This window comes from Gasterosteus aculeatus, chromosome 1, assembly GCF_964276395.1.
Source record: "Gasterosteus aculeatus chromosome 1, fGasAcu3.hap1.1, whole genome shotgun sequence".
Lineage (NCBI taxonomy): Eukaryota > Metazoa > Chordata > Actinopteri > Perciformes > Gasterosteidae > Gasterosteus > Gasterosteus aculeatus.
Genome location: NC_135688.1, coordinates 698,793 through 720,261, shown reverse-complemented (window position 1 = coordinate 720,261; position 21,469 = coordinate 698,793). Strand labels below are relative to the sequence as shown.

The 21,469-nt window shown below is 48.6% G+C and overlaps 1 protein-coding gene and 1 long non-coding RNA gene across 4 annotated transcripts in view; both read left to right on the top strand.

Annotated features, from left to right (window-relative positions):
* The window catches only part of LOC120814186 (latent-transforming growth factor beta-binding protein 4), a 36,500-nt gene that overhangs the window by 8,722 nt on the left and 6,309 nt on the right, over nt 1-21,469 (top strand). The window contains exons 5-27 of one of the 3 annotated variants that reach the window (XM_078105755.1): nt 610-822; nt 6,072-6,329; nt 7,751-7,827; nt 7,906-8,070; nt 8,192-8,294; nt 9,399-9,458; nt 9,814-9,936; nt 13,184-13,360; nt 13,645-13,773; nt 13,975-14,268; nt 14,335-14,460; nt 14,553-14,684; nt 14,825-14,950; nt 16,041-16,160; nt 16,401-16,514; nt 16,673-16,792; nt 16,872-16,997; nt 17,072-17,194; nt 17,412-17,534; nt 18,197-18,331; nt 20,356-20,481; nt 20,581-20,724; nt 20,834-21,070. In XM_078105755.1, coding sequence (XP_077961881.1) covers nt 610-822; nt 6,072-6,329; nt 7,751-7,827; nt 7,906-8,070; nt 8,192-8,294; nt 9,399-9,458; nt 9,814-9,936; nt 13,184-13,360; nt 13,645-13,773; nt 13,975-14,268; nt 14,335-14,460; nt 14,553-14,684; nt 14,825-14,950; nt 16,041-16,160; nt 16,401-16,514; nt 16,673-16,792; nt 16,872-16,997; nt 17,072-17,194; nt 17,412-17,534; nt 18,197-18,331; nt 20,356-20,481; nt 20,581-20,724; nt 20,834-21,070 — 3,351 coding nt within the window. Of the gene's footprint in view, nt 1-609; nt 823-6,071; nt 6,330-7,750; nt 7,828-7,905; nt 8,071-8,191; nt 8,295-9,398; nt 9,459-9,813; nt 9,937-13,183; nt 13,361-13,644; nt 13,774-13,974; nt 14,269-14,334; nt 14,461-14,552; nt 14,685-14,824; nt 14,951-16,040; nt 16,161-16,400; nt 16,515-16,672; nt 16,793-16,871; nt 16,998-17,071; nt 17,195-17,411; nt 17,535-18,196; nt 18,332-20,355; nt 20,482-20,580; nt 20,725-20,830; nt 21,071-21,469 lie in introns of all 3 variants that reach the window. The other 2 variants (XM_078105753.1, XM_078105758.1) reach the window with 2 other exon arrangements.
* On the top strand, nt 905-1,130 carry LOC144410257 (uncharacterized). The gene is made up of 2 exons (XR_013468203.1): nt 905-942; nt 973-1,130. It is a non-coding gene; the product is annotated as an uncharacterized LOC144410257 (long non-coding RNA).

The window sequence follows — 21,469 nt, the reverse complement described above, 5'->3', positions numbered from 1 at the left end:
TACGAGCATAGTGGAAAACAAGCAGTGAAGGAGAGAGAGAGCTTCATAGTACTACGCTCGCTCTCTGTGTGGATCGATGGACCAGATTCCTGCTCAACATTTAGTTTGGAGTCGATCCCAGTCCTGCTCACTTTTTAAGAGACACACTGCTTTCAATTACCTCTCCACCTCCCTCCTTCTCCCCCCCACACACACACACACACACACACACACACACACACACACACACACACACACACACACACTAAACAGTGCTACAGGAAAAACAAGAGTGCGGAGCGCGAGAGGGGAAGTGTCTGGTCTTTTCCTTCCTTCCCCCCTTCTCTCCCAGAGAGAGAGAGAGAGAGAAAGAGGAGGGAGAAAGAGGAGAGAGAGAGAGAGGAGGGAGAGGGAGAGAGAGAGAGGAGGGAGGGGGAGGGAGGGAGAGGAGGGAGGGGGAGGGAGAGAGAGAGAGGAGGGAGGGGGAGGGAGGGAGAGAGAGAGAGGAGGGAGAGGTTTGGGACGATGCAACTCGCTCAGAAACTCTGACCTCATTGCTCAAAATGCTGCAGCCTGGACTCCGCTGCTTTCTGTCCTCCGTCCTCATGGTCTCCGTCTCTCCGCTGCCAGCTGACGGACAGACGTTGTCGGGAGGCCGAGGCGTGGAGAGGCTTCAGGTGACGTTCACGCCCACCGTCTGCCAGGTGCGCTGCAGCCAGGACCAATGTGTCAACTACTGCGAGCAAGGCAACGTGACCACTCTGTACAGCAGCACCGAGGGGGGAGGAGGGGGAGGAGGAGGAGGAAGGAGAGACAGCTCCCACGGACCTGGCTTCAGAGTGTGTAAGTGAACTTCATCCAGGGTTTCATGTGTGTTTTGTGACTCCTCTGCTATTGTGATAACGTTGTATTGTTATCTAAGTTTTGTGATAACGTGGGTATTGTAATAAAGTAATGTTTTAGGTGTTGTGATAATGTTAAATTGGGATTTAGGTATTGTGATGCAATATCATGACTTAGGTATGGTGATGATGTCATATCATAAGTATTGTTGTATCCTGACTTACGTGTGGGCAAAATGCCATATTGTTAGTTACGTATGCTGATGACAGTGTCCGATGGGTTGATCAGGGCAAAAATGTAAAAAGAAATGCAATGTAAGTCGCTTTGGATGAAGCTACATGACATGTAATGTGATGTGATGTCGTATGGTGATGATGTTGTATGTGTTGGGAGCTGCGGCCACAAGAACCTGAACTCCAAAGCAGACTCAGGGCGAGGTAGTCCAAAACAATGTCTTCACTCCAGGGGTTCGGCACACGGGTAGTCAGACAGAGCAGGTGGATTCATCCAAATCAGCAGGCTCAGACTCACAGGTAGACTTCATTACATCACACCCTCTCTACCCCGGGTGGAAGGTGGAAACAATAAGGGGCGGGGCCTGCAATCCCGGAGGGCGGCGGCACACAGGAAGGGAGGAGTCTGAAACGAGCGGCAGGGCGAATGACAGAAAACACGACAGAAAACAAACAGTGGCCCAACACCCAAGTCTGGGTGTTGCAGTAGGGTCATAGTGTCATATGGTGATTATTAAAGGAGGCCGGTCCTGTTACCTGGGCGACTGCGGTGCTGGTTTCCTCCGGATCGCTCTGCACAGCCTCAATCACCTCTGAGAGCTGTGCCGTCTTAGTTTTTGTTACATATACGGTTTTGTTCCCAGTGGAACCAACTCTCTCTCACCGCGACAGCGCTCAAAACACCTTCACTCTCCGGGTCCAACACCTGATGTCAATAATGAACACACACACACAAGAACAGCGCCACCCAGTGTACGTATAGAGTAAAGACATTGGATGGGAACATTTGGCTCCTACACACCGGCCCCTAATTGTTAACGCAGGCAGACATAACAATTCAAACAAAATACAAACAGGAGCTAAGATGTTTCCCAGTAGAGACAAATAAATTTACACCCCCTTTAGCAAACACAGATTTGATCTTCCAAAATTGGATCCTGCTTATTAACAGGACTCTGTCGGCTCACTAAATCTCAGCAGCCAATGAAGGCAATTTCTGTTCCCACTAGATCATCCAGTGTCAGGATCAACATCGTTGCCTCAACTATGACTGGTGTCCCTCAAACAATTAGCCATAGATGCCTCCAACATCTTGACAGCAAGGACGGCCGCTGATTTACCATCCGGATGTTATAGTTCTGTATCCTCCTTCGCTGGCCTCAGCAAAGTGATGTAGTTGGGCGTGTCTGGCCTCTCCAAAGTCCGCTGGTTTAATACACCTTTTCACTTTGAATGTAGCCAGAAGATCCAAATCTTTGTGGTAAACCATCATCCCAGCCACAGCCTCTCCTACAGAGTTCTTGCTGCATCATTTTATTCAACAAAGTGACTGGTGCCGAGAACCCCAGAGGATGGTACACTGAGCTAGTAACTGACAGCAAACCGCGTCTGGTGAGAGCCTGTTGTTTTAACTCCATCTTGGACCGGAAAGAGTCGGTCTCCACACACCACTGCAGACCCAGCACTCTTTCCACTGGTAGTTCATCTTGGTCCAAATCCAATTCTTATAGGTCTTTGGCCTTTTGGGCCTCTGAAATGGCTTGCAAAACAACACAACTACTGCATGCACTGCAACTACCCATGAACGCGACAGGTTCCCGTCGGAAGCGAGTAAGAACTCCAAGGACAGCGCTGGGGAGGCAAGGATCCTGCAAGAGTTCATTATTCGAGGATGCTCCTTGAAATGTGAGGGATTCCTTCCTGTGATGGTGGACGCCGTGGTGGGGCATGTACCACACCTCCCTTTCCCACAATGCAATTGTCGCTCAGGTACTTGCTCTGCGTAGGCGTCACTGATAAGTTTGTACTCGTGTGTTGTTAAGAAACCTTTTTCTCAAACCCTGAATTTTTTATCGAGCCACAGCAACGTTATTGGCCAGATAGACCACTTGATTCCTGAAGGGCAACGTCAGACATCCTGAGGTGCTGCTGAGCGCTTGGTTTCTAGAAACTTGGTCTTCTCTGGACATCTCCTTGACATTGAGCAAAGTGAACGAGGACAACAGGAAGAGTCGCTGGTTCAACATGTTCCACCTCAGAGATGGAAAGGGGGAGTTGTGTTTAGAATACAATTAAACAACAGTGTCTAAAATACACGCTTTCTAAAGTGATTACTCGTTAATTTATAAGATTTCGTCTTTAGAAGAAAAACAAACTTTTCCCTAACCAAGCATTGAAGACGCCTTTATCTCCACCGATGCCAAACACCACGTGACTCAATTAGCGTAAAGCAAGAGGAAAAGGGGCGTACCAGGTGGCACCAACAATACCTGGCTCCTACATTCCGGCCCCTAATTATTACAGTAAATGTAGTAATAATTACAAAATTAATTTAGATATTCAAGCAACATACATATTTCAAATGTTTATTAATTAATCGAGTCTTCTTTCTTCTGCAGGCCAGAGGTTACCAGCACTTAGCCTAGCGTTGAGGTCGTGTCACTCAGTCATGTCGTTGAAGTCTAGAACTCAGGATTCAATGGACTCCTTGATAAGGCAGATCTTAGTTACACGTCTGCATATGCGACTGGTCGAGGTCTTGATCCCGACTTGTCGTACTAGTCCCTTCTGATCCCAAGAGGGTCGTAGAAAGAGCTCATAGTTGAAAGGATTCCTCTGCGGGTCAATGGTCGCCCTGTTATAGCTGTATTGAATTTCAGCTAATGGAGTTTGTTTTGGCTGCCGCAAACTGCAGGAAACGTCTTTATTGTGAAACTTGTGGATTAAGACACCCTACTATGCTTCACATCTACCCTAAGGAGAGAGAAGCCTACTTTGAGAAGGACAGGAGCAGCATTAGTGGCCCAATGGACACTTCTTTGGTTGCAGTCCAAACTGGTGGTCTCACTGGGGCCGGAAAACAAGAATGTAAGCTAGCCATCGTTACCAGTAAAGGTTAAATCAGGGAAAGGTCAAAAGGCCGTGGAAACCTATGCCTTTTTAGACCCAGGGACATCAGCTTCCTTTTGCACTGTAGATTTAATGAATAAACTGAATCTCTCTGGGAGAAGAGCGACGATCCTTTTGCGCACCGTGGGCCAAGGAGAAATTGTGGGCAGTTGTATTGTGTCAGACTTGGAAGTGGCTGGATTAGACATTGGAATGTACTGTGAAATGCCAGATATCATAGGATGCCCGTAAACAGGAGTAACATCCAAAGACTGCAACATCTGGATAGATGGCCTCATTTGAAACACCTCTGCATGCCCGAGATACATGCAGACCTGCAGCTTTTGACAGCATTTCCTCCAGTTTGCACACAGAGATCCTGTTCACTGTAGCTCTTGAAGACTCACTGGTTCTATTCAGCTTACCATTAACGGCGCATCCCAACACTGTCCTGATGGCATACGGGCCGTTCCCACGGCTATGAATGACCTCCCACGGTTCCAATATTTTAGGATCGTCAGTGCCAATCAACAGGTCCACGTTTGCCTCCATCTTTGAGATGTGTACTTTTGACAAATACGGCCAATTAGTGAGCTCTTCCTGTGCCGTGATGTTATCAGCATCGTTTCCTTCTGTGCGAGCACATCGGGTAATGTATGAAACGGTTCGCTGTCCATGCCAGATATCTCCAAACAGCTTCCTGTCCCATAGTCTGCAACAATGTTGGTTCTTTTGCCTGTAATATGCAGATTCTGCATTAGGTGTTTTTTTCCTTCGGATTATTTGTTGTCTTCCCGCCAACAAACGGAACCCTGCAGTGTCTCTGGAGTCAACATGAGACATGGAAGTTTATGTTCACAACTAACAGCTGCACGGTTTAACCCTCCCTCCTGAGTCTGAGCGCTTGTGTCCTCTTCTCTTCAGCTCCACCAGCTGTTTATATGTTTATAGCCATGAAGTGATGAAGTGCAGACATTCGCATTGTTCTTTCGCATTGATTTTCCTCAATCAGTCCTTCATTCATATATTCAGTAAGACTGCCTGTAGCGTGAACTGAAAATGGCGAGTTGCACTTTTCCGTGTGCATATGCATTCACAGGAGGGTGAGGGGGAGAGTGGGAGTTTCCATAAAGAGATGGGAGGGGATGCGTAAAGTGACAAATGATGTATGTACCGCCCGTGTTTAGCGGCGAAACCTCTTAATGATCCGAGCCAGACGGCCACATAGGCCAAGGAGACCAGATAAAAGGAATCATGAATATTTTATTGCATTAATCTCGGCCAAATAAATCGCACAGATTGACGCGTTCATTTTGACGACTCTAATATTTAATGTTTCCAGTGTGTTTATGGGCTCAGGTCACTCTGCTGCAAGTAAAGCTGCAAGTGACCTTCCTGCCGCACAGACTTCTGGGTATTAGCAGCTCATTAGCTTCGACGGCAGCTGAACTCTGGGTAACAACACAGCCGCATCCTCTCCCAGTGGTCTCTTAGCAACCGAGGGGTTTGGGGGCTACGGCCACATCTTTTCCCAGAACGCATCCCTGTAGGAGCTGAATGAGCAAAAGGGAACCTCCAGGCCAACAGAGAACATGATGGATGTGTGTTAGTGTTGGCCTCTGTGTGTGTGTGTGTGTGTGTGTGTGTGTGTGTGTGTGTGTGTGTGTGTGTGTGTGTGTGTGTGTGTGTGTGTGTGTGTGTGTGTGTGTGTGTGTGATGGGGCCTGTTACTTACTGGTATGAATGTGAATTGACTGTGTTCAAGTCCTTTGAACTTCAGTCACATTTTTCTCTCTGTGACCATTTTTCACAGATGATGAATAAAAATGAAACCGTTTTATTTGTTTGCACATTGTGGAGCGTTTAAGGGCCCTCTGGAAGTTGAAAGTTCAGCTCCTCCTCCGGCTCACTTGGTCTTTACTGATCCGTGTGGATGTGTGAAGGTAAATGTCATCAGATGGAGAAGTGCTTTGTCACGCATGCTGGATGAGACCAGTTCCATTGGGTTCTTATCCTCAGGTGTCAAAGGGCCTTTAGCTCCTCCCCACAAAGCGGCTATTTCCCATTGCTATGGCGATCCTAACTCAAAGATGGCTGCCTGATTGGGTCTTTGATATGTCTCCTGCAGTTCTCTGTCCTCTGCTCTGTAAGAACGGAGGCGTCTGTCTGCAGAAGGACCGATGTCTCTGCCCACCAGGCTTCAGCGGGAAGTTCTGCCAGGTCCCCATCGCGTCCTCCGCCTCCTCCTCCTCCTCCTCAACCTCCTCCTCCACCAACGAGATTGTCAAGCCGGCGCTGGTCTCCGGCATGGAGGCCAATCAGGAGCTGACACAGTCAGAGTTCCTGCTGCCACTGAGACCCAGCCAGGAGACGGGCGTCTCCGGAGGTGAGTCTGACCTTTGACCTCAGCAGCTGATACTGAAGTTTCCTATGTGGGTTTAATCACTGAGTATGATGGATGTGTCTTTAAAGGCTCTGGTATCCGAAACAACTGTCATCAGTCTGTTATCCATAGCAACAGTCTGTTATCCATAGCAACAGTCTGTTATCCATAGCATCAGTCTGTTATCCATAGCAACAGTCTGTTATCCATAGCAACAGTCTGTTATCCATAGCAACAGTCTGTCTTTCATAGCAACAGTCTGTTATCCATAGCAACAGTCTGTTATTCGTAGCAACAGTCTGTTATCCATAGCAACAGTCTGTCTTTCATAGCAACAGTCTGTTATCCATAGCAACAGTCTGTTATCCATAGCAACAGTCTGTTATTCGTAGCAACAGTCTGTTATTCGTAGCAACAGTCTGTTATCCATAGCATCAGTATGTTATCCATAGCATCAGTCTGTTATCCATAGCAACAGTCTGTTATCCATAGCAACAGTCTGTTATCCATAGCAACAGTCTGTTATCCATAGCAACAGTCTGTCTTTCATAGCAACAGTCTGTTATCCATAGCAACAGTCTGTTATTCGTAGCAACAGTCTGTTATCCATAGCAACAGTCTGTCTTTCATAGCAACAGTCTGTTATCCATAGCAACAGTCTGTTATTCGTAGCAACAGTCTGTTATCCATAGCATCAGTATGTTATCCATAGCATCAGTCTGTTATCCATAGCAACAGTCTGTTATCCATAGCAACAGTCTGTCTTTCATAGCAACAGTCTGTTATCCATAGCAACAGTCTGTCTTTCATAGCAACAGTCTGTTATCCATAGCAACAGTCAGTCTTTCATAGCAACAGTCTGTTATCCATAGCAACAGTCAGTCTTTCATAGCAACAGTCTGTTATCCATAGCAACAGTCAGTCTTTGATAGCAACAGTCTGTTATCCATAGCAACAGTCTGTTATCCATAGCAACAGTCTGTCTTTCATAGCAACAGTCTGTTATCCATAGCAACAGTCTGTCTTTCATAGCAACAGTCTGTTATCCATAGCAACAGTCAGTCTTTCATAGCAACAGTCTGTTATCCATAGCAACAGTCAGTCTTTCATAGCAACAGTCTGTTATCCATAGCAACAGTCAGTCTTTGATAGCAACAGTCTGTTATCCATAGCAACAGTCTGTTATCCATAGCAAGAGTCTGTTATCCATAGCAACAGTCAGTCTTTCATAGCAACAGTCAGTCTTTCATAGCAACAGTCAGTCTTTCATAGCAATGGTCTTGTTTAGGTTCATAACATCTCAGAGCTCACAGCTCCGTCATTTTCACTTTGTTCACACTTTTTGAATCATGCTGCAATTTTCCTCTTGAGTAAACACTGAAATATTCTCAGAGAAAGGTAAGAAGACTTTCGTCTGTGTGCAGCTCCTGGCCCGTCCATGGTGAAGGTCATAGTCCAGCACGCCCCCAAGACCAGCACGAGCATCCACCAGGTGCAGACGGTAATGAGACCCCCCAGCGATGTTTCCTCCTGGAGTTCCTCCAGACGCTGAGCCGTCTGCTTCTTCACCTCCACCCAGGTGTCCCGGTCCAGCCCCGCCCTGCGGATGCTGTCCTCCTCCTCCTCCGGGTCGGCGGGCGCCCCGGCCCCGGCGGGGGTCCAGGCCCAGACGGTGAGGGGGGCCGGCCCGATCAGCCAGCAGGCCGGCTTCAAGTACTGCTTCAGAGAGGTGAAAGACGGGCAGGTGAGCTGCTAAAAAACTAGTACAAAATCATGTACTTATATTCCTGTGATTGTGTAACTCTCACGTCAGCCTCCCGTCTCAGTGTGTAACAGTATGTTCATGTGTGTGTCTGTGTGTGTAGTGCAGCTCTCCTCTGCCCGGTCTGCGGAGCAGGGACATCTGCTGCCAAGGCATCGGCAAGGCCTGGGGTACTACCGAGTGTGTACTCTGCCCTGATACTACAGGTACTACCGAGTGTGTACTCTGTCCTGATACTACAGGTACTACCGAGTGTGTACTCTGCCCTGATACTACAGGTACTACCGAGTGTGTACTCTGTCCTGATACTACAGGTACTACCGAGTGTGTACTCTGCCCTGATACTACAGGTACTACCGAGTATGTACTCTGTCCTGATACTACAGGTACTACCGAGTGTGTACTCTGCCCTGATACTACAGGTACTACCGAGTGTGTACTCTGCCCTGATACTACAGGTACTACCGAGTGTGTACTCTGCCCTGATACTACAGGTACTACCGAGTGTGTACTCTGCCCTGATACTACAGGTACTACCGAGTGTGTACTCTGTCCTGATACTACAGGTACTACCGAGTATGTACTCTGTCCTGATACTACAGGTACTACCGAGTGTGTACTCTGCCCTGATACTACAGGTACTACCGAGTGTGTACTCTGCCCTGATACTACAGGTACTACCGAGTGTGTACTCTGCCCTGATACTACAGGTACTACCGAGTGTGTACTCTGCCCTGATACTACAGGTACTACTGAGTGTGTACTCTGCCCTGATACTACAGGTACTACCGAGTGTGTACTCTGTCCTGATACTACAGGTACTACCGAGTGTGTACTCTGCCCTGATACTACAGGTACTACTGAGTGTGTACTCTGCCCTGATACTACAGGTACTACCGAGTGTGTACTCTGTCCTGATACTACAGGTACTACCGAGTATGTACTCTGTCCTGATACTACAGGTACTACCGAGTGTGTACTCTGCCCTGATACTACAGGTACTACCGAGTGTGTACTCTGCCCTGATACTACAGGTACTACTGAGTGTGTACTCTGTCCTGATACTACAGGTACTACCGAGTGTGTAGAACAGATGTAGTACAGTAAAAAGTACGTACAATTTTTTTGTAGTACTGAGTAATAGTGAAGGAATTCAGAAAGAAGAACCCCCCCCCCCCCCCCCCCCCACACACACACACACACACACACACACACACACTGTGTCTAACGTGTGTGTGTGTGTGTGTGTGTGTCTTCTGTGTAGTCGGATTCTTTTGTCCCAATAATCAGTTATTGATCTCCGTCATCAGGTAAAAGCAACAGCAGCTGCCCGGCTGGTTTTGAGCGAGACAATGGAATGCAGTGTGTAGGTGAGTGAGTTACACACACACACACACACACACACACACACACACACACACTAACTACACGTTTACTTTTGGATGTTCTGCATGAAGCAAAATATCTCAAATGGGTGTTTTCAAAAAGAAATCAATCAGTTTGAAATAAATAAATAAAGACGTGTTTACATACTTTCACAATCAGAGTCTCCGTCCGGCAGTTTGTTCTCATTCATATGTTGAAAAAATACAGAAAAAGTTTTCTATATTATTTTATTATATTATATTATATATATTATACGTTTATTTTGAAAAAGTGACGTTTGACATCCAATGCAGAGCGCGTGTGTGTGTGTGCAGACATTAATGTGTGTGCGTTGTGTAGATGTGAATGAGTGCCTCCAGCCGGGGTTGTGTGAGAACGGGATCTGTGTGAACACCAGGGGGCGCTATAGCTGTGTGTGTAGGGCGGGGTTCATCCTCGACGCCTCACATGGAATCTGCATCTGTGAGTAACACACACTCACACACACACACACACACACACACACACACACACACTGGAATGAGGCAGACTCCAGTCAGATCTTCCTGAAACCTTCTGAGCTCCGTCTTTAAATTCTGGACCTTTGCCCTGAAAGAATCTGACCTCCTGTAATCGGCTTTATAATCTCTCACATGTGTACATTACATTACATTACATGTCATTTAGCTGACGCTTTTATCCAAAGCGACGTACAATAAGTTCATTCAACCATAGGGTACAAACTCAGGAGAACAAGAAACAAGAAAGTGCAATTTCCTCAAATAAGCGAATTTACAATTTGCTATAGATGAGTGACGTTACAAGTACAATTTAAGTGCTACAATTTGTTAGTCTTTAGTCGCGATACAGTCTGAAGAGGTGTGTCTTTAGTTTGCGGCGGAAGATGTGAAGGCTCTCTGCGGTCCTGATGTCTTCAGAGAGCTCGTTCCACCATTTCGGCGCAAGGACAGCGAAGAGTCGAGACCTAGTCGAGTGTTTTGCTCTCAGTGAGGGAGGGACGAGTAGTTTTGCAGATGCAGAGCGGAGAGTGCGGGTTGGGATGTCGGGTTTGACCATGTCCTGGATGTAAGCTGGACCCGATCCATTCACAGCGTGGTACGTGAGCACCAGTGTTTTGAACTGGATGCGGGCAGCCACCGGTAGCCAGTGAAGAGAGCGGAGGAGTGGAGGAGTGAGGGAGAATTTCGGAAGGTTGAAGACCAGTCGAGCTGCTGCATTCTGAATGAGCTGCAGAGGTGGAATGGCGGTGGCAGGGAGACCTGCCAGGAGGGAGTTGCAGTAGTAAATCTTAATAAGGTAATGAAGTATTTGAGTGTGAAACAACAAATAGAGAACTTAAACTAAATCGTATTATGACTGAATGATTGAAGCGTTATTGGCCAATTATTTCATGAAGCAGAATACATTATATTAAATTAAATATTGATAAAGCAGAGGTGCTTATAGTCAGTATAGAAACGATCCCGTTTTGTAAGACCTTTACTGGAGAGGCAGCAACAGGAAGTGGTTGTTTTGCTTTGACAACTCAGAGAACAGGAACCAAATATCAGAGATGGAGTCACAACTACAACGAGTAAATCCACTAATGCAATACAGCAACATCTTGTTGACGTGTCAGATGGGTGGTGGCTGGAACAGCTGATGTCAGTCAGCCATCAGGGGACGGCGCTGTAGTAACCTGGTCTTCCTGCCATTCATAGCTGGATAGTTTCAGTGTTCCGGGATCCCAACCTGCCTGCTGGCTCGCCCAGACTCAACCCTGCACCTCCTTGTGCGAATAAATCATTTATTGTCCAGAAAACCTCCTTGTGTTTTGACAGGTCTTTACAGGTCATTTAGCCGACGCGTTTATCCAAAGCGACTTACGTTACATTTTTAACCTGCGAATAACAAACGCACTTCCCCTCTAACACCCGCCTCAATTCAAGTATTTTTACACTAAACTTTGAGTTGTTATGAGAAGGTCAACAGACTTCTTAATGTGAAGGTCAGAGGGTGTCAGTGTCCCGGCAGAGGTCAATGGGCTCTTAGTCTGAAGGTCAATGGGCTCTTATTGTGAAGGTCAGAAGGCTCTTTGGTCAGCAGAGATCAGGGATGGAACACTGGAGCGAAGTTTGGTGCTCGGACGGGTTTATGTGAAGTCCGACCGGAGCTCTGCTTATTCCAACTGGCATTCAGAGGAGGAGGAGGAGGAGGAGGAGGAGGAAGAGGAAGAGGAGGAGGAGGAGGAGGAGGAGGAGGATGCCGGTAACCGATGAAATCCGAAGCGTTTCTTTTCAATGTTACGATGTGTCTCGTCTCTCTGTTGCTTCCAAACTGGCTGCAGACGCTCTCCATGGTGTCTGTGTGGGTCTGTGTGTCCTCATTCATCTCCTAGGTTTACTTTGTTTTCTGTGACATCATGAGGTCAGAGAGGAAACTGTCAAAATAAAGTCTGTTGCAGACGACATGTTGTTGCATAAATAATATTGTGCTGTGATTTGACGCGACTGACATTATGACAACAAAGTGTTTTGAGTACTACTTGGAGTAAATCCTTACAAGTACTTTTGATCCTTGTCCAAATTGGAGTGGAGGAAACTTAAGATGAGAAAGAAAATATATAGATAGAAAATAAGTTGTAAATATGATAAAATATTCAGAAATGTTGTCAGGAATCAGGAAACATTTATTGCCAAAATATGTCAAACATACAAGGAATTTGTCTTGGCGGTTAGTAGACAGTGTAACAATAGACAACAAGACAGCAGTGCACAAGTGATACAATAAAATGAAATGCTAATGCGATGGGTTAGTAGAATAAGGCTATGGGTTAGTATAAAACAAGAATAAAGTTAAAGTTAAAAATTTAAAATATTTAAGAGTTAAAAAATATAAAAAAATAAAGTGCACTAGCAAACAAGTGACAAGTGATAAATGACAGTAAAGTGACGTGTGCAGTATGAGGGGGAGTGACCGGTGGGATGTTAGAGTCAGTCAGTGGGGGACCGGCTCTGTTGATGAGCCCGACTGCCGACGGGAAGAAACTGTTGGTGTGGCGGGAGGTCTTAGTCCTGATGGACCTCAGCCTCCTGCCAGATGGAAGGGGCACAAACAGGTTTTGTCCGCGGTGAGAGGGGTCGGCTACCATCTTTTAGCTGCTTCAGAGACCTGGAAGCGAACAAGTCCTGCAGGGACGGCAGGTTGCAGCCGATCAGCCTCTCTGCAGAGCGGAGGACACGCTGCAGCCTGCCCTTGTCCTTGGCTGTGGCTGCAGCGTACCAGACGGTGATGGAGGAGCAGAGGATGGACTCCATGATGGCCGTGTAGAAGTGGACCATCATCGTCTTTGGCAGGTTGAGTTTCTTCAGCTGCCTCAGGAAGAACAACCTCTGCTGAGCCTTCTTGGTGATGGAGCTGATGTTCAGCTCCCACCTGAGGTCCTGGGTCATGATGGAGCCCAGGAAACGGAAGCAGTCCACAATGGTGACGGGGGAGTCACACAGGGTGATGGGGGAGGGTGGATGTAACGTCGTTTTGGTTTCACCGTCTATAAATCCTCTTTGCACACATTTTTTATTGAAAAACCATAATGTGTGAGATTTCTGAAAGAATTTAAGTTGATGTCTCCATGGGGAGGTGTCTTTGAGGTGGGGGGGTTGTGATGTCACGTGTGTGTTGCGAGCATGAAGCATCCTCTGGTTCTAACGCTCCCCGTCCTCCCCCTCAGCCCAGAGTGTGATCTCGGAGGAGAAGGGTCAGTGTCACCGGGTCCTGGGTTCGGGCCGGGGTCCGGCCTCGTGCTCGCTGCCCATCCTCCGGAGCATCACCAAGCAGATCTGCTGCTGCAGCCGGGTGGGCCGGGCCTGGGGGCCGGACTGCCAAAGGTGCCCCCACTTCGGTTCAGGTGGGTAACCGGGGGCCGGCGAAGTCTGGCACACACGGGACCTGGTACGGGACCAGCTGATAGCCCAGCTGCCGCTAACCAGAGGAAATGCGTGATGATCCCCAGAGGAAGAACCCCACAGCACTTCCTGTCTGCACTAGTGTGCTCAGGAGTAACGGCCCTTTCAAACACACGAAGAAGCTAAATCAGTGTTGATTAAGATGATATTATTAATGTCCCGTTCCTCTTTCCAAGCTAACGGAGATTGTTGTGATATGAATATGACCCCCCCCCCCTCCTCCCAGTGGCCTTTAAGGAGATCTGTCCAGCCGGTCCTGGGTACCACTACTCTGCTTCGGCCCTGCAGTTCAACCAGAGAGCCACCGAGCAGCTGGGGGCCCGAGGAGCTCCGCTGGTGACCCCTAGTAACCACGGTAACTTTTTTCTGCTGTTTGTTATCATTTTGGGGAATATATTTCAATTTTTATTGTGTATTTTTGTTTTTGTAAGATTTCATGTAGAAAATTCCATGATTGCTAAATGGACCACTAAATGGCTAGCGGTAGCCGCTAAAGGCTAAACGCTAACGGCTACCAATTGGAAGACAAAGTGTTGACTTTTGGGATCCTGTCCAGGTACTGGCTCTGCGTCCGGTACCAGCGAGTCCAGTTCCAGTGGGTCCTCCAGGTCTCGGCAGAGACCCGCATCCTCTGGAGCGACAGCCGATGAAACAAAAACCAGTTCTGGAGGGACCAGCAGACCCAGTCCAGCTCCGTCCCAACCCCCCCGCCAAGCCGGCTCTACCTCGACACCCACCGGGGACAAAGCCCAGTCCGCAGGCAGACCCGTGACCCAGCAGAACCGGCTCCACCCTGCTCGGCCGTTCACACCACAACCGGGGCCTCGGCCCCCCTCCAGCCGTAGTCAAGGTAACGGCGGCCGGACATTTAATCCCCTGAGAGATGAAGCGGGTCCGATGAGCTCTGTCCCCTCAGGTGGGGGCCGGTCCTCCTCCGCATCCCTGCCCGACCCTCCCGCCACCAGGGACGACCCCCTCCCTCCTCCGGCCCGCCCCCCCGGCCCCGAGCACCCTGCAACGACCCCCCAGGCCCGAGTCCAAAGTGAGTCCAGACCCCCGGAACCACCAGACACACACACACACACACCAGCGCACACACAATGTGACTGTGTGTGTGCTGGTGTGTGTGTGCAGCGCTGCGAGGTGTGTGTGAGAGCAGACCAGGTGTGTGTGGCCCGGGTGTGTGTGTGCAGCAGCCAGGAGGGACACACACCTGTGTGTGCGATAGAGGACATCAGCTGGACTCCCAGCGCGCGTTCTGCCGAGGTGACGTAGTGTTTTAATATCATGATCATATTCATTCTGATTCGTAACAATATTTCAATGTTTTTAGATCAGATCTTTCAGCCCAACATTGTGATGTTGTTGTGTAATGTTACACTCGTGTACTCTCTACGTGTGTGTAGATGTGAACGAGTGTGTGCGGGCGGCAGGTGTGTGTGCTGGGGGGGAGTGTGTGAACACTCTGGGAAGCTTCAGGTGTGTTTGTTCAACTGGATACAAGAGCAACAGCCAGCAGACCGGTTGTCAAGGTGACGCCCACTTCCTGTTTGGGGTTCAGGGTGTTTCTTCCTCTTCTCCGTTTCCTTTTCTTCCTCCTCCTCCTCCTCCTCCTCCTCCTCCTACAGTAACTCATTACTTGAATAAGTAAGTAGATAAATTCATCAGCAGTATTATTGAAGTAGGATTTATACTATTATACTGTAACGATGTGATGAAAAGTACCTTTGCACAGCTACTATTTTATTATGGTGTATTGTTGTTTACATTGACATGGTGTGTTGTTATTTACACAGAGGAACATGTGACGTCGTTAGTTTGTGTCCTCGGGAGACTTTGTCCAAACCAGATATAATAAACAATAATCTAAAGTACATGTGGAACAATATGACAAGTATTATAATAAAGATCACATGTAACCGTGTGTGTGTGTGTGTGTGTCTGTGTGTGTGTGCGTGTGTGTGTCTGTGTGTGTGTGCGTGTGTGTGCGTGTGTGTGTCTGTGTGTGTGTGCGTGTGTGTGCGTGTGTGTGTCTGTGTGTGTGTGTGTGTGTGTGTGTGTGTGTGTCTGTGTGTGTGTGCGTGTGTGTGTCTGTGTGTGTGTGTGTGTGTGTGTCTGTGCGTGTGTGTGTGTGTGTGTGTGTGCGTGTGTGTGTCTGTGCGTGTGTGTGTCTGTGCGTGTGTGTGTGTGTGTGTTTGTGTGTGTCTGTGCGTGTGTGTGTCTGTGCGTGTGTGTGTGTGTGTTTGTGTGTGTCTGTGCGTGTGTGTGTGTGTGTGTGTGTGTCTGTGCGTGTGTGTGTGTGTGTGTGTGTGTGTGTCTGTGTGTGTGTGTGTGTGTGTGTGTCTGTGCGTGTGTGTGTGTGTGTGTCTGTGCGTGTGTGTGTGTGTGTGTCTGTGTGTGTGTGTGTGTGTGTGTCTGTGTGCGTGTGTGTGTCTCTGTGTGTCTGTGTGTGTGTCTGTGTGTGTGTGTGTGTGTCTGTGTGTCTGTGCGTGTGTCTGTGTCTGTGTGTGTGTGTGTGCGTGTGTGTGTGTGTGTGTGTGTGTGTGTGTGTCTGTGCGTGTGTCTGTGTCTGTGTGTGTGTGTGTGCGTGTGTGTGTGTGTGTGTGTGTGTGTGTGTCTCAGACGTGGACGAGTGTGAGGACGCTCTTCGGTGTCCTGGTCAGCAGTGCGTCAACACTCAGGGTTCTTACCACTGTGTCTCCTGTCGTCATGGATACGGACTGGTCAACGGGGTCTGCACAGGTAAACACACCTGCTCTTCTTCTTCTGCTGTCTCCCAGTCGGTGTCAGTCATTGCTAGCGACTCTTAGCTTAGCATCAGTCAAGACTTTTTACTTTCCTTTGTGATCCACACGAGTATATCAGCGCATCAGAAACACGTACGAGTATTGTACATTTTGATGACCAAGCTTCTGCTCACTCGTGATACGTTACCATGGTGACGCTCGCTTGTTAGCACCCATCACGTTGGTTTGTCTGCAGACGTGGACGAGTGTCGGCTGTCTCCGTGCTCCAGCGGCCGCTGTGAGAACACACCCGGGAGCTACCACTGCGTCTGTCGCCATGGTTACAAGCTGCAGAACAACACCTGCACAGGTAGCTAGTGGAGCGTCTACGAGTCATTGTGTTAGAAGATCATCGTGCTCCTAGCCCGTGCTACGCTAACAGTCTTTATGCTAAGCTAAGCGGCCGTAGCTTCACATTGAATGTAGTGAGGAGGGAGGGTCATTCTGAATGTGTGTGTCTGTGTGTAGATGTGGATGAGTGTGCAGAGCCGTCTCAGTGTCCCGGTCAGATGTGTGTGAACTCTGTGGGGTCGTACCGCTGTGCGACCTGTGGACCAGGCTACACACTCACCAACAGGCAGTGCACAGGTACACACACCTACACGACGGCACGCGCACACACACACACACACACACATCAGGTCACTTCCTCCTCTCTCTCCTGCAGACGTGGACGAGTGTGTTGGTGTTGGTGTGTGCGAGGCCGAGCGCGTGTGCGTGAACACCGTCGGCTCGTTCAGGTGCGAATGTGCGTCCGGGTACCAAACCGCCGGGCCGGGGAGGAAGTGCCGAGGTGAGTGAGGAACATGGAGAAGGTGTTGCCCGGGTGATGTGAGGACACGTTGTTATGTCTGTGTGTGTCCTCAGACGTCAACGAGTGTCTTCAGGAGGACTCGTGCCCCAAAGGAGTCTGTGTGAACTCTCCTGGATCCTTCTCCTGTTTGTGTCCTCAGGGATTCTCCCCGAGCGACAACAGAACCGCCTGCATCGGTGAGTCAGAACCTGAGAGAACCGGCTGCAGGTTCTTTGTGGTTCTGTTGTTTGTGGTTCTGTTGTGTTTTCTCTGTTTCTGCTTGAAACTGATGGTATTTCTGACCTGACCTCACCATGTGTGTATACGTGTGTGTGTGTGTGTGTGTGTGTGTGTGTGTGTGTGTATGTGTGTGTGTGTGTGTGTGTGTGTGTGTGTGTGTGTGTGTGTGTGTAGATGTGGACGAGTGTGTGGAGGCGGGTTTGTGCGTTGACGGCCGCTGTGTGAACACTGAAGGCTCCTTCCAGTGCCAATGTGAGACCGGCTTCACCTCCAACCCAGAGAGGACCGCCTGCCTCGGTACACACACACACACACACACACACACACACACACACACACACACACACTCTCAATGGTTAAATCTGATTCTAAATTTAAGTACTGTAAGAACAATTTTCAGGTTCTTAATTTGATTATTTCCACCTTCTACTACTGTGTACTTTTACTTTAAATCTCAAATAGTACATCAGAAACCCTACTGAGGTAAAAGTAGAAAAACCGTCATTTACTCTGCTTAAAGGTATTAGTAAGGTATTAGTATGAAAATATCAAATGAGCTACTTGTAGTACTTTACATGTTGCTAATAACACATGTGGCTCTTAATAGTTTTAAATCAATGAGCGACTGACGGAGTCTTTGCTGAACACAAAACGATGGCGTAGTCGTAGGTGGAGGTGGTGCAAATGTGTCGTTCTTAGCAGTGGAAACAACACTACAGTAACAGGAACACGTGGCCAAAATAAAAACAAACAAAAGAAATAAACCAAAAAGTCACCATCTCGCTGTCCAAATGGGTTTCTACGTCACCTCCCACGGGACACACTTCTCCCTCCATGAGGAGGCGCCCTTCATCCTAAGCCCCGCCCACCAGGTGTCATGATCCTCAGACCCTGTTTGTTGACTCAACCGAGCTTTACAGAAGACAACTAACACCCTGTGATCTGTCTCCGTCCCTCAGATGTTGACGAGTGCGTCCAACACGGCGGCTCGGTGTGCGAGATGTCACAGCAATGTGAGAATACGATTGGCTCATACCGCTGCATCACTTCCTGTCAGCCGGGTTACCAGGTGACCCCGACCGGTGGCTGTGAGGGTGAGTCTGGCTCCACATGCAGTACCTCATGGTACTAGTACTCTGGTAACCGGTACTCTCTCTGTGTGGTACTAGTACTCTGGTAACCAGTACTCTCATGGTGTGGTACTCCAGTAACGAGTAGTCTCACAGTGTGGTACTAGTACTCTGGTAACCAGTACTCTCACAGTGTGGTACTAGTACTCTGGTAACGAGTACTCTCATGGTGTGGTACTAGTACTCTGGTAACCAGTACTCTCTGTGTTGTACTAGTACTCTGGTAACCAGTACTCTCATGGTGTGGTACTCCAGTAACGAGTAGTCTCACAGTGTGGTACTAGTACTCTGGTAACCAGTACTCTCACAGTGTGGTACTAGTACTCTGGTAACAAGTACTCTCACAGTGTGGTACTAGTACTCTGGTAACGAGTACTCTCATGGTGTGGTACTCTGGTAACCAGTACTCTCTCTGTGTGGTACTAGTACTCTGGTAACCAGTACTCTCTGTGTTGTACTAGTAATCTGGTAACCAGTACTCTCTCTGTGTGGTACTAGTACTCTGGTAACCAGTACTCTCACAGTGTGGTACTAGTAATCTGGTAACCAGTACTCTCTGTGTGGTACTAGTACTCTGGTAACCAGTACTCTCTCTGTGTGGTACTAGTACTCTGGTAACCAGTACTCTCACAGTGTGGTACTAGTACTCTGGTAACCAGTACTCTCTATGTGTTGTACTAGTACTCTGGTAACCAGTACTCTCTATGTGTTGTACTAGTACTCTTGTAACCAGTACTCTCTGTGTTGTACTAGTACTCTGGTAACCAGTACTCTCTGTGTGGTACTAGTACTCTGGTAACCAGTACTCTCTGTGTGGTACTAGTACTCTGGTAACCAGTACTCTCACAGTGTGGTACTAGTACTCTGGTAACCAGTACTCTCTCTGTGTTGTACTAGTACTCTGGTAACCAGTACTCTCTGTGTGGTACTAGTACTCTGGTAACCAGTACTCTCACAGTGTGGTACTAGTACTCTGGTAACCAGTACTCTCTATGTGTTGTACTAGTACTCTTGTAACCAGTACTCTCTGTGTTGTACTAGTACTCTGGTAACCAGTACTCTCTGTGTGGTACTAGTACTCTGGTAACCAGTACTCTCTATGTGTTGTACTAGTACTCTTGTAACCAGTACTCTATGTGTTGTACTAGTACTCTGGTAACCAGTACTCTCTGTGTGGTACTAGTACTCTGCTAACCAGTACTCTCTATGTGTTGTACTAGTACTCTGGTAACCAGTACTCTCTGTGTGGTACTAGTACTCTGGTAACCAGTACTCTCTCTGTGTGGGACTAGTACTCTGTGTTGTACTAGTACTCTGGTAACCAGTACTCTCTGTGTGGTACTAGTACTCTGGTAACCAGTACTCTCTGTGTTGTACTAGTACTCTGGTAACCAGTACTCTCTCTGTGTGGTACTAGTACTCTGTGTTGTACTAGTACTCTGGTAACCAGTACTCTCTCTGTGTTGTACTAGTACTCTGGTAACCAGTACTCTCTGTGTGGTACTAGTACTCTGTGTTGTACTAGTACTCTGGTAACCAGTACTCTCTCTGTGTTGTACTAGTACTCTTGTAACCAGTACTCTCTGTGTGGTACTAGTACTCTGGTAACCAGTACTCTCTGTGTTGTACTAGTACTCTGGTAACCAGTACTCTCTGTGTGGTACTAGTACTCTGTGTTGTACTAGTACTCTGGTAACCAGTACTCTCTCTGTGTTGTACTAGTACTCTTGTAACCAGTACTCTCTGTGTGGTACTAGTACTCTGGTAACCAGTACTCTCTGTGTTGTACTAGTACTCTGGTAACCAGTACTCTCTGTGTGGTACTAGTACTCTGTGTTGTACTAGTACTCTGGTAACCAGTACTCTCTCTGTGTGGTACTAGTACTCTGGTAACCAGTACTCTCTCAGTGTGGTACTAGTACTCTGGTAACCAGTACTCTCTGTGTGGTACTAGTACTCCGGTAACCAGTACTCTCTCGGCTCCTCAGACCTTAACGAGTGCTCCAATCAGACGCAGTGTGGACATCACGCCTCCTGTCAGAACCTGGTGGGGACCTTCCTGTGTGTGTGTGACCAGGGCTTCACCTCGGCCGACGGTGGGGCGACTTGTGAGGGTACGTCTCCGCCTCCAGCACGCCAGCACGTAGACCATGGAGAGGTGCATTGTGGGTAACGTAGGTTTGTGTTAAAGCCGGCTGTCTGTCTCCGTGCAGACGAGGACGAGTGCGTGTCTCGGCCCGAGGTGTGCGGTTCGGCCCGCTGTGAGAACGTGGAGGGTTCCTTCATGTGTGAATGTGACCACCGGGGTCACGAGTTCGATACCAGCAGCCGGCGCTGCGTCAACACGGACCAGCAGGGTACGAACAACTACAACCTACACAATGTACACAATGTTTTACCAGAGTACTGAAATAAGCTCATGTTTCATGAATTTAAGATTATTTTATCCCGTTTCTCCTCCAGCAGCAGAGAGGCTCTCTGGCTCCTCCTCTTTCCATCTCAGCGTGGGCGGGGCGCCTCCCCTGCTGCCCCCCCTCCCGGCGGCGCGCCCTGGCGAGCTGAGGGAGTGCTACTACAACCTGGCGGAGGCGGGGACCTGCAGCCTGCTGGCCACCAACACCTCCCAGCAGGAGTGCTGCTGCACCGTGGGGGAGGGCTGGGGGCTGGGCTGCCAGTACCACGGCTGCCCGCCCACGGACTCAGGTGAGACAGGAAGCCAGTGACCTTTGACCTCCACCCGTGACACCACGGGTTGAGATGCTGAGTGGAACCATTACTCACGTTGTTTCTTCTCCTCTCTTGCTTCCTCCTTTTATTCTGTCCCGTTTCCTCCTCTCCTCCCGTTTCCCTCTGTCTTCTCTCCTCCTCTCCTCCCGTTTCCCTCTCTCTTCTCTCCTCCTCTCCTCCCATTTCCCTCTCTCTTCTCTCCTCCTCTCCTCCCGTTTCCCTCTGTCTTCTCTCCTCCTCTCCTCCCGTTTCCCTCTCTCTTCTCTCCTCCTCTCCTCCCATTTCCCTCTGTCTTCTCTCCTCCTCTCCTCCCGTTTCCCTCTCTCTTCTCTCCTCCTCTCGTCCCGTTTCCCTCTCTCTTCTCTCCTCCTCTCC